The sequence below is a fragment of the Perissodus microlepis genome, chromosome 1 (assembly GCF_051167445.1).
Source record: "Perissodus microlepis isolate ML-2025 ecotype Zambia chromosome 1, ASM5116744v1, whole genome shotgun sequence".
Classification (NCBI taxonomy): domain Eukaryota; kingdom Metazoa; phylum Chordata; class Actinopteri; order Cichliformes; family Cichlidae; genus Perissodus; species Perissodus microlepis.
This window is the reverse complement of record NC_140461.1, coordinates 11,542,106-11,554,756: the sequence shown is the minus strand read 5'-3', so window position 1 is coordinate 11,554,756 and position 12,651 is coordinate 11,542,106. Positions and strand designations below refer to the sequence as shown.

The window sequence follows — 12,651 nt, the reverse complement described above, 5'->3', positions numbered from 1 at the left end:
CCCTGACATCAATATACAACCGTTTAAGAACACTGATAAGCTGTCGATGAAGGAAATATAGCCAAACATACATACTCTGGGAGTAAAGCATGGTACTGTATATTGGAAATGCAATATGATATAGCCACAGATGTTATCTAAGTAATGTTAATGTCAGACTTATTCAACATACCTTGCTGCAAAACTAGTTAAAGCTTTCAGACTTCAGCTTTTCGGAACACATTAAACAACCATATTTGGGGATTTGTTCATTTCCAATTTTTTCAGTCTTCCTAACACTCATATGTGAATCTTCAGTGTAAGGAGAAGGGTTATGAGAAACTGTCACGGGATCAGCTCTACATTCCTAGTTTAATTTCCTGTATCTGTCATGAGCTGCTTGAAAATGTCCTTTTGCTCTCATACACTCAGATGATGGTAAACTCATTGTGATGTAAGGTGAAAAAAAATGAGTAAAAATGCGCAAACACGCTAGTTTCTTTATGTTTAAACCTATACTTGGTGTCCACAGTAGAACAAGCGTTCTTGGATGTGTAGGGGCTTTGATCAGTCCTGGTAATACTGAAAGCTATGTGAAGCTTTTCTGCTTCAGAACCCTGATCTATGTACGGTGTGACCATGTGTGTCAGGACCATAATGCTGGATTTATTGCTGCTGTTTGCCCACATCACACACACAGATAGGCATGTACACACACACACACACACGCGCACACACACACACACACACACACACACACATGCGCTGAGCTTTCCTACCAATCAGTTACGTTTTTGTTCCACAGATTTAAGGCACCTATGAATTGAGGTTTATATCTGCAGCCTATAGCCTATCTTTGTGCTGTGGTTTTATCTAGAGCAGCTACAGACTTGAAGGTGGAGGAGATGGCTCTATCTCGTATAGCTGTGCACAAAGTAGTTTAGTTGGTCGCTGTCCATGGTACCCACTGACTGCTGAGCTCCTCTTTGTGTGTAGAGTAACAATATATTTTCCTAGCTCTACCAAAAATGTTCCTGTACAAAATCAACCTTTTCAAGAATTTATACAATGTTGCGTAACATTTTTAACGCTTTGAAACGCTTCCATGGCAGTCACTTATCTTAAAACATTAACTATAACTATAAAATAGTTGTGATAAAGTCAACCACTTCATTTTCAATAAATGTGTAGGATTAAAATCATAATCAAAATCAAAATCATAGAAACAAAATCAAGTCGTTATCTTATTTTTTACCTTTAATTCTCTCTCTATTAGTGATGCAGTAACAAGAAAACCAACAGTAGGTTTATTGTTTTAATCAGGCTGGCAATTTGATCTTTCTCTTGTGAACAGCTGCTTTCTATTTGTTCACATAAGATCATGTTTACGCTGCCATTTATCACCTATGGATCAATAGCACAGTAATTACACCTCTCCGGTCTGACTTATTTAAAGGGCTTGCCCTCTTGCAGTTTGTCTCTAAAATAGCAACACGATACCAACTGCTTACATAATGTCCCATGTCTTCCTAACTCAGGTAATGTTATCGATCACAGCCATTTTTCTTTCAAACTGCATTTATTTACTCTGTGTCCAAGAAATAATCTTCATCTATTAGCCCTTAGCTGGGAACCCTCTTTTTTATGCTGGTTCTACTGTCTTTTTCTGTTCTTAGCAATTCCCTCTAAAGTGTTAACTCTCTCTTCATTTCGACATAAATTGTTTGGCAAAACAGAATTGTGTAATCTGGCAGTAATAATAGATCCATGTCCTAAATAAGTGTTTACTATTCTAGTGAGTTGATCCTTTCTAAAACTTCATGTTCTTGTCATTTTCTTCTTTCAGACACCAGTGCTTTGGATACTCAGGTTTTAAGCCACTGTTTATCATCAGATAATTGGACACTTGTGATTACTGTGCATGTGCATGTGTGTTTTTGTGAATGTGGAGTTTATAATGTGTGTGTGATCAAAGTGATATTTGTAGGTGTGATAGATAATTGCAGCATGTGCCCTTCTGTTGGTTATCCCTTTATTCCTTTTTTTTTTTAGAAAATTATACATGTTTCAAATTTCACATTTGGTCAGTGAGAAGGGAGCATTACACAATAGGCAAATGTGGCCTAAAGCGCAGAGAGTGGCAAAACTCACAAACTACACTGATGTGGAATTATTTTGTCTTTTGCCTGTGGTGCTTTCCTCTCTTCTCCCTGTGCGGTATTATTCTGCTCCTATCATTTATCTTGTCCTGAATTGCCCTCCTATTGTACCTATTTTCCCACGTTCTTGTTATTATAGTGTTTATTTCTTCTATCTAAATTGTCTCCCATTTTCCTTGTGCGTGTTTGAGTGCTTTCTTCTTTGTAGTTCTTGTTTTACACTATGTGTTTCTTCTCTCTGAAGCCTCGCAGTCTTTTGGATCCCAAAGTGCTCGGCTTGCAGACCGGGGGGTGAGTGGTAGCTCACGTACTGATCTGATTGGTTCACAATTACTCAAATTGGAGCTGCTGTGCTGTTTGTACCCTCATGCTCACTCACCTGTAGCTGAAAGGCTACAGGCATGCTGCTTCGCTGGCATACAGCCCCAGTTAAACTACCACGCTTGCTATTTGGTCAAATACCATAGGGGGATAATGCAGCCATTAAAAGGCAAACATGCCATTCAATGAATCCTGAATGAAATCTATAGGAATATTCAACAACACCAAAGATGGTGATACAAGCGCAACTTCCAGTGGAAACAACATTATGTAGTATCAAAGCCTTTTTAAACATGTTTTTTAAATTAGATTTGACTCCTCAGTCCATACATGCAATTTTTTTTCATTGCGACCATGAAAATGAATTTTCATTTAGATAAACCTACAGGCCTGTCAAGATTGCTAGAAGGAGGATGACTTCACACTATTTATATATGTCACATATTTGATTAACTACCTGTTAAGAAATGCGAGTGTCCATGCAAGCGTATGAACCCAACTGCTTAGATATATGTGATAAACTGTCAAATGTAGCCTCAGTTTACCCCACTGCATATCATGACAGTGTAGACAATGCAGTGTAACAGCAGGATACACCAAGCATTAAGAGAGGGGAAGCTCAGGTCTCCTGGATGAGGAAAAGGACTGTGCAGTTTGTCATGCTGTGTATCTTCAGGGTCAAATCACTGATGTCGTCGAGAGGGCTGACAGAAAAGCTTGAGGAGCTTTATCTGTATGGAGGCATTGGGGCCTCGATGTTAGGTTGAGGTCATTGTGGAGTCTTTGAGTGACAGTTGAGGTGATGCCACTCAGAGCCTCGTGGGATTGGAGTAAGACATGTGGGGAAGTAGTGAGCACAAGGGAATTGAAAAATAGAGAGAGCCAGATAACTGGAGCTGAAGTGTTTAAACATGACACAAATTAATATTAAAGTTCATGTTTTTTGAGGTGCAGAGAAAATTTGCATAATTTTTTTTTCTGCAATGGGCCCTCAATATTTCAGTTTTATTGAGTACAAGTTGAGTTTTAGACTCAACATGTATTAATTGTATATAATATAAATAATAACAAGTATAATATGTGTCAGTAATAGCCATCACCCCTGGTATGTCTTAGAAAAAAATAGATAACATGGAAGAAGTGGAGGTTATGGGTACAGCAGGGGGTTAGAGGGATTATTTCTATTACTAGTGTTTGTTCACAACAAGCAAAGTGGAAGGGGGTAAGACAGGTTCAGAAGGAGGCATGATCCATGGGGTTTGACAGTTGTGTAAATCAAGGCCCCCCTTTCACTGTAGTAATGTCTCCCACAGCATGGCATTATTATGATATTAATACACCTTAAATCTGTCTGCTTCTCCAGGGCTGGCAGTATTCTTTATGGTATTGACAGCATGCCAGATTTACGTCGCAAGAGGACAGTGCCTCTTGTCCGAGACCTGGTGAGTCATCTGCCTCAACAAGGTTATGTGTGATTTATGTCAAATCTATCTAAGTGACCCCATGTTTTAACACGGTAGTGGAATCATTCTCAGTGTAAGTATGAGCAGGTGGTCCCCTGTAGTAGACAAAAATACTGTTACAGTGTTTCAAAGTGGCACTGTTTGTTTCTCATCATTGTCCTGTACTATCCTGTATATAACAACCTCCAAGAATTTGTCATTAAAATCTGACTGTGTCAGGTTTGCATTTTAAGTTCTTATAGCTTATGATTGTTGTAATTAAAAATGAGCCGACTATACAGACATTTTATTCGAAATAAATTTAGGTGTCACTTAGACATTCACTGTGGCAAAATTAAGCCAATAAAAAGGTGATGGGTAATAAAAGCAAACACCTAAATCTCTGGCTATTCTGTTAGAGCAGTGCCTTGTGGGTATTTAAAATCTAACCTTAGCCATAATGCTGTCGCTTAATTAATTAGACTGGAGAGAGTGTTTAAGACATTGCATCACTATGATGCGCCGCCATTTGCTTTTATTGCAACATAATGTGTCATAAGATATCCCGCAGAGCGGCATGTTGCAAACAAGTCCACTTTAGCACTGTGCCACATGGTTAGTCTGTCTGAAAGACAACAGTCTGTTGTGATGCCAGTAGTATTCATGTGTGTCTATAATTGTTTGTCCACTATGTACTGCACACTATGTCTGTCTTGTATGTGTTTTTGTGTCCTCTTCATGTTTTTTAGCCAAAGCCAAACAAATATTAACACAAATCAGATCTTTAAACAAACTGCTTGGTATACTCGTTAAGTCGAATGCCCTTCCTTGATTGGTTTTATTTTGAAATATTACAAAATGAGTTTTGTGTAAATGATAATGCAATTTGATGTCATGCACATAGATGCTGATGAATGTTTATATCACAGTGAACAACATGAGTTGATGCTGTATTTGTCCATATCTCTCATGAAATTAATAACCAACAATGTCTTGGTAAGTATGGGTTGTCGTTTTTTAAATTTTCTTCTGGATTTTGGTGTATATTTGCCATTCCTACAAAGACCCATAACAGCTATGGGTAATATTTTTCAGTGAGTTGTCAGATTTCAGCCTCGCCGATGTTCGCCATTTTTCTTGCTTTTTCTGTTGCTCGGCAGGTGTTGAAAAATTGTATTTAACTTGAAATGTTGACAACTCAGCCCAAAAATATATCCGAGAGACTTCATTGACTTCTGATTTAACTGTGTGAGGCTTTTAAATCATGTAAAAGTGACACTGAGCAAGCCTTTTACACATGGGATGAAGTCAGTAGCCAGCAAACTAATTGGTCCCCTTTCATTGCCTCTCCTTTGTCGATGTCCCCCATTTGCTGTGCGATTGCTTCAGGGCAGCAACAGCGTTTGATTGGAACGGACAGCAAAGTTCCCCCACATTATGGCGGGATGCAAAAAAAACAAAAAACAACAACAACATCAAAAGTTGAAGATTGATTCACAAAGCACTGAATGCTATATTGTAGCTGAATAGACAACATCTGGTCACAGGGTCTTCTTGTATTGCCCGCAGCAACCTCACCAGTGCTGGTGCATGTTGATAAACTTACATCAACACTCACGGTTCATGTAGAGGTCACGTTCCTTCCTACATTCTCCATGGCTTCCATGGATCTTTACCATAGCTGGGCTGTGCAGACAAGAGGGTCGTGGTAAAGACTGATCCAATATTGTCAGCTGTCCATGTCTGCATTCCTCTGTTATGTAATTTTCCTCAGTATGGGATAAATGTTTATCAGTCTCTGCTCACCCAAACTCAGTGGATATTACTATGACAGCTAATTTAAGTAAATGTGTGTATTAGTGTGAATGTATGTGTGTTACATGTCAGTGTTTGTGAGAGTGCCTTGTGTGGGTGTCTATTGGTTTTTGTTCACATAAGTTTGTGACTGTCTGGGCAGATGTGTGCGTGCGTGTGCCTGAGTGTGAGTCGGTGTTGTGCAGTACAGCTGGCTTCACTCATACGTGAGTGTGTGTGTGTGCGTGTGTGTGCCATGTGTTTCTCTGTTTGTGTCAAACTAATGTGCAGAGCAGACAGCAGAAAATATGATCAAAGCTTCATCCAACAGAAAACTGAATATAAATGTCAAGCATGACTGCAGTTTAGTTACTTCTAGTGCATGAATGGATAAAGAATCATGCAACCGCTGTTTAATCTCTCTTGATAAATAGTTGAATCTTTCTAGAGCTCTGTGCCCTAAGCAGCAGTCCTGCATGGCAGTTGAAGCACCTATGCTCTCACTATGGATTAGAAATTCAATTCCTCTGCTGTTTATGCTTTCAGTGTTCCCCCTCCTACTCTTTGTCTAATTCAGTTTCTCTCATTTTTTCTTTCATTCTTTATTCATGATCTCTTGGATATTACAGGCTTTGGTAAGCTTGCTTTCTTTTCCCCCTGTGCTAAAGTAATATTCTCTGTTTAAAAAAAATGTTTTCAAATGTTCAATTAAACTACTAAAGTAAATCTGCATGTGGTAGTCAATCTGTTCTACATTTAATTAAATATTTCTACTCCTTAACACATAGTTTAAAGCTGTGTCTAAATCCCCCCAAAATACTGCATAAAAGTCCAGATAGGTAAAATGGGTTGGTGAATTCATCTCTTTTTAATCCTCCTCTTCTTCCATCAGACCCTAACTGCTCGAAAGGCAGGCATCTCGTTCGCTCTGGTGAACAGGTCCACCCTGAATAACGAGGAACTGGTGAGTACATGGAAGTCATTATGTGGTTATTGCGATGTGTGGCTATTATGTACTATTAATGGAACATGGAAGGCTTTACAGGGTGTCAATGGAAAATTGTACTTAGTAGTCAGTATAATCTTTTAATGATATAAGTTTGCATATGGTAGAATACTGCATGTAATCATTTGTGTTTAGAAGTATATAGTTGGTGGCATATTGAAAGAATGTCTCATCCTAGGAGGTCTGTAACATTCCAGGGTGTTCTGGCGTTCACCCCCACATCCTAGGAGCATGGGAAAGGTCGTACCTTGTTTTATTGTTTTACGGTAGGATTAACGTAGCTATGTCAGTTTTAGTCTAAGTGCTTTTTTACATATAGATGAACTGGTGGATTTTCCAGACCAGCAGGTTAAGGGAAGTCGTTTATGGGGTCTCACACACACACACACACACACGTACACCTCCACATTCCAATGTAAGGAACAAACGCTCACTGAAGCATATAAATAAAGACCAGGGCAGTCCTCAGTGCGAGTCTCTGAGCCTCACTCTTGGAGTGTCAGTTCTGGAGGCTGCCCTTGCTAGCAAGAAATTCTGTGTGTTTCTGTCACGGTTTGGCATGGCAAACCGTGGGAGGTGTGGGGAAGGAGGACCCAGGCGCGGTGCTCTATGTACAAACAGTGCGTTTATTTACAGTGTATGGTACAAAACAACAATAAACCCCCGTGCTTTCCCTGACTCCCGTGTCGTGTCTCTCCGTGAATAGTCCGTGTCTCAGTGCTCTCCGCTCCCGTGTCTCAGCACTCCTCGTGCTGGCTGCTGTCTGGCGCTCCACACTTCTCCTGGGGACACAATAGACGCAGCCGTCAGGACACATAACCGCGGGCATACACACACTAACTCAGTTCAACTGGATGACTAACGTGGAGTCTCATGGAATGATCCCGCGTCGGTGGGAGCTCCAAGCCTCTCCTAAGTAGCTCCCCCGATGAGCCCTGATCAGCGGCAGGTGTGTAGCTTCGGGTGTGGCCAGTCCCCTAGCCGGGCCACACCCACCAGGCCTGAAGGCGCCTGTAAACCAGTGTACATACACACCTGCGCACACACACACACACGGAGAAGAGCAGCAGCAACACCAAAAATACCTATAATATCACCAGTCCATGACTGCCCAGGGATCCTGGGTCGCTCAGACCCAGGACCCTGACAGTTTCTCTTCTCTGATTCTCTACTGAAGAAGTGTTTTAGAGTATATCTCTTAACACAGGGACAAAGGGTGCTAGATCCACCTTATGACTATTTTGGGGGGGCTGTATTTCGAAAGTCTGGTACTGAAATGCTTATAAACTTTTAGAGCTGTGCTGCAGCCATTGTACTTCAGGGTGCTGGGTCATGTTGGCAGGAACACGGAGTTCCAAAATGTGAGGATTCCATTACTAGGCCACTTTACTTCTTACATGTACATATAGCATACTGTGATCTGTCTGCATGCTGGTCTGTCTGTCTACAAATAGACAGCTTCGGTTTAAAGAATTGGTCTTTGTGACCAGCTACTATGTGGCCAAGTTCAGAAATTAAGCAGTGGTCCTACTATTTTATTTTGACTATTAATAATGAGCACTGCATATTGAGGATGACTGAGATCTAAAGAAAGGGCAAAATGTCTCAGTTGATGGTGTGAGACACTTTTGTGACCTCTAAAGCTCTCTCTGCATTAATGGATTGTAATTCTTCCCTCCCAGAGGGAAGACAGCGTAACAGGAGGGAAACAGCAGGAGAAAGCAGCTTCTTAGCGAGACAAACAAGCAGACAATTTCACATCCGTTGATGTGCAACAAGGGGACGCCTAAGCCTACAAGATTACTGGATTCAAATGCGCTCTGTATACATATTGCTCAAAGATTTAATCTTTTCAAAAGGTCCTAAATGCAGCTCTCAGTTCGTGCACACTGATTGTGCACATGCTTGTGTCGCTCATAAGTTTCACACGCTTGACTTGTTCCTCTTGGTCCACATGGCCAGTTTCCCTATGGTGACAGGGGTCTTGATTGCTTACTAATAACCATGGATCGTTTTAAAGGAGCTTTAGGGATGAACAACTCATGACCTAGATGAAGGAGAAATGATGTGAATGATGCAGCATCCTAATTGGTGTACAGAGAGCTGATTCTTGAATAACTTTGTGCTGTGGTGTGAAGACTTTAGGGGTTCGAAGAGCTGTATGCTGATTAGGAGCAAACTGGTCTTAATATTGGTCAGGGGGAGCTGACTTCTGAGCAGAGCTATAGATTGTGTGGTCTTAGAAAGTAGGACGAGCAGATGTCAGAGTTTTATCTGCTGCATTAAGTCCAGGAGAGTGCTTTCCTGTGAGAACTCTGAGAGCACTCAGTAAACAACCATATGCTATTTAAGTGAGGAGAATGGAGTAGTAAAGGAAGGGTGAGAAATTGACAGGAATTAAGAGAGAATGAGAGAAGATCAGGGCAAAAAGGGATTTGTCATTTTGACCCTGGGGCTGTGATGTCACTGCGCAGGCAGCCGTGGTGAACAAACTGCCTTCCCTGGAGAAATGTTTCACTCTACTTATAGTGCTTACTTCTTCCATCCTCTCATTGTTTCTCCGGACTACGCCTTCCAGTTGTTTGTTTTTTTTAATACAATGCAATTTATTGTGACTCATTTTATTTTAAGAACATATAGACTTCCCTATCTCCCTATGCTGTTTCTTTCTGTGTCGTGTTTCCCATGCATCTGCTTTTTAGAGCAGAAAGAAACATTATGTGTGGGCTGGCTAACTGCCTGTGTGTCCGCTCAATGTTCTGAGCTGCATGTGATTGCAGCACTCAAGCCTTTTAACGGTGACTGCCAACATAAAGTGAGGCCATGCTTACCTGCTGAGACAAGGCAGGGACTTTTACAAAGAAGAAATGAAGCTACGATCTGGCACGTTTCAAAGAGTACCTGGAAATGAGATGTGATGTGTTGCTTTAAGTCAGTTCAGATATAATCAGGGAGGTCGTTAGTGGCAAAATATGCTCTGTTGATTTTAAAATGCTTGCTTGTGATTTTGATCCAAATGATTTTATGCAGTTTTTCAAATCTAACTGACATAAACCTGCAATTGTCTAAAATGTATTTGTGCTTAAAAAATAAAAAGCCTTGTTAGAGGGGATACAATAGACTGGTTAGTGCAAGAGATTAGCGATGTAGAAGGCTGAAACAGAATGAGCAGGATGGCTGTGTCAATGAAGTGGTTGACAAGGACAATAGGTGGTGAAATTGAAAAGGAGGGGTGAAAGGAGGAGCTGAGATTAGATTCCTCTCTGTCATGTTGCTCTCAGGCACAGGCACAGGCTGCCAATCAATCCAGTAGTGTCTTGCACAAAATCACCAGGGTTACCTCACAGTTTAACACTTGGGACTCACACATGCAACACTCTGCTCACATCTGCTGCACTGTGTGATGTGTGGCAGAGGAAGGAACAGAGAGTGATAGTGGAACCAGTAATAAAATATTACTTGTGTAATGGCCAAAGAAACAGACAAACTGAGTTTTGCACATTTTCACTGCGACTCAAAGCATTTGCTCTGTGGTTAGATTAGAAAAATAAATCAATTATTTGCCAGCTAAGTGGGTTCACTGAGAAAAACCGTTAGTGAGATGTCTCTGAAAGAAATTTTGATTCACTCATATCCTGCGGGCTCTGTCAGTATTAGGCAGTTCAGTATTAAATTTAGCGAAGAGCAGCCTTCTGGGTGTGGCCATAGTGGAGGCTGTGCGTAGGTCGTGGATAAATCTCAGACATCTGCTTCATCTCATCATCCTCAGATTAAAAGGGAAATCTCTCTGTCTCCAACTATGTTTCATTAGAGGTCCTCCAGGGTTCAGTAGCCTCTGTGTTGTATCAGCAAAGTTTCACAATGTTAGATAGCCGTGTTGTCCTGTCATCTGGTGTCATTTAATCATCTCAGCAAGTGTGTGTGTATGTGTGTTTCCGGCTGGATGTGTGTCAGCAGGCAGTGCAGCAGTCTCGGTAAAGTGCAGAGCTACCATTCAGGTGTTAAAGCACATTGTCAACACACTGGAGGCTGACAGCAGAGGGAGGGGTGGAGAAGAAGGGGTGAGGAGTGGAGCTCAGTAGAGGTGGTGAACAAGTACCTCTTGAAGATTTATTTAACTGCAATACATCTCATACTCTTTCTCTCTCTCTCGTTCCCTCTCTTGCTCTGTCTCGCTCTCTCTCTCTCCCTCTCAATCTGGATAATGCTCACTTTTAAGAACCTTATTTACAGCGTTCATTGATTCTGCCTTCAAAAATTGGCAAGGCCTTGCTAGTTTTCTAGTCCTTGTGCATAGCAAGGCTGCTGCAGTAAAGCGTTCGATTTGAAGAGGCTTCTGTTACACACCAATCAGTCCAGGCAGGTGTCTTGTAGAATTTAGTATTTGGTTTAGAAACACTTTAGCCAGGAAAAAACTCAATGGAAACAAGGCCTGTGGGCTAAGGATGCTGTTAATTTAAGCTTAATGAGATCTAAGACTGATTTATTATAGCTGACTTTTCCATTGATAATCAGGTAACAAGGGAATGAACTTTGTCCAAGAAAAAAGAAACAAAAAAATTGCTGCAGTACCAAATGAGAGTGCTTTTTAGTCGAGTTATGTAATTGCCAAGATTAATGCAGACACGTGTTGTAAATTTCACCCAGCCTTGAATGCACCTTAGTTTACTCAGACGTTTTTATAATTTCAGACAGTTGCGTTCCCACAGCAGTTGCAAAAGTATTACTCTTCCTTTAGTACTGATCTAAAGTTGTAGGGAACACCTGAAAAGCAATTTGAGTACAAACTTGTTTTTATTAACTTTTGAAGTTGTTATGAAATCTCATTTTCTCAGGCCTATAGTGCCACGAGAGTTTAACAACAGCAGCAGCATCTCTTTCGTTCCGCTCAGCCCCCGCATCTTTTCCATCATTGTCTTTATACCTTATTATTATTTCTCAGATTTTTAAAAATTCCCCTTCTTTCTTTCTTTTGTTCTTTCTTTCAGAAACTACATGTCTTCAAGAAAACTCTGCAGGCACTGATCTACCCAATTTCATCCACAACACCCCATAATTTCGAGGTGTGGACAGCAACTGCACCCACCTACTGCCATGAGTGTGAGGGTCTGCTGTGGGGCATCGCCCGGCAGGGGATGCGCTGCTCTGAGTGTGGGGTTAAATGCCATGAGAAGTGCCAGGACCTGCTCAATGCAGATTGTTTACAAAGTAAGGAAGTACATTCATTTATATACTGACACTAAGCTGCTTTGTATTTTACATTCAATAATTCATTAATGCAACATATTTTGGCGTTTTTAGTATGCTTGCTCATGGGTGTTTGTTGATTTATCATTCATAATTAACATGATTCAAATGTTTTTTGGCTAATAAACAAGGAGTAGATTAATTACTACAGTGTGCAGCAGCCGAAAACATATTTCTTCTGAAAATCTGGTCAGTGCACACATTATTTTTGGTGTAATTATTTTCTCTCCCCAGTTTTCTAAATATCACCAGTAAGCTGAAAGCCTAAAATATTAGTGAATGGTGTTAAAAGGGTTTGTTAAATGCATGTTACATATGTCCTTGTACTCATAGCTACATGGCACATTTACAGTGCTCTGTCAGTCACTGGCACTCATTACGATCTCCAGTCAGGTTTTTCAATCAGCAACGGCCCTGTTGTGACCGTGTAGACTAATTTGAACAATGCGACATGGAAGCTCCAGGATGATCCGCACGGCAATCCTCACTCACTCTAAGTGGATTAGCGACACCCTGCCTGTTACAAAACTCAATGTTTTATAACACGTTCATACTAGCATAACAGTGTTTTATAGTTCAAACCGTGATTCATCTTTATCACATTCATCTGCACCTGAATGCGCTGCTGATATGCAGTGTGATACTGGGATCAGATATAGAAAATTAACCGGTACAACTTCCTCTTTTGTCCTGCAGACACATA

The 12,651-nt window shown here is 40.8% G+C and overlaps 1 protein-coding gene across 3 annotated transcripts in view; it reads left to right on the top strand.

The window, feature by feature from the left end:
* unc13c (unc-13 homolog C (C. elegans)) overlaps positions 1–12,651 on the top strand; it is a 115,280-nt gene that overhangs the window by 21,733 nt on the left and 80,896 nt on the right. For 2 of the 3 annotated variants that reach the window (XM_084929926.1, XM_084929938.1), the window contains exons 3-7: positions 1,826–1,848; positions 2,383–2,429; positions 3,823–3,901; positions 6,588–6,659; positions 11,690–11,909. In XM_084929926.1, coding sequence (XP_084786052.1) covers positions 1,826–1,848; positions 2,383–2,429; positions 3,823–3,901; positions 6,588–6,659; positions 11,690–11,909 — 441 coding nt within the window. The remainder of the gene's footprint in view (positions 1–1,825; positions 1,849–2,382; positions 2,430–3,822; positions 3,902–6,587; positions 6,660–11,689; positions 11,910–12,651) is intronic. The other variant, XM_084929933.1, reaches the window with a different exon arrangement.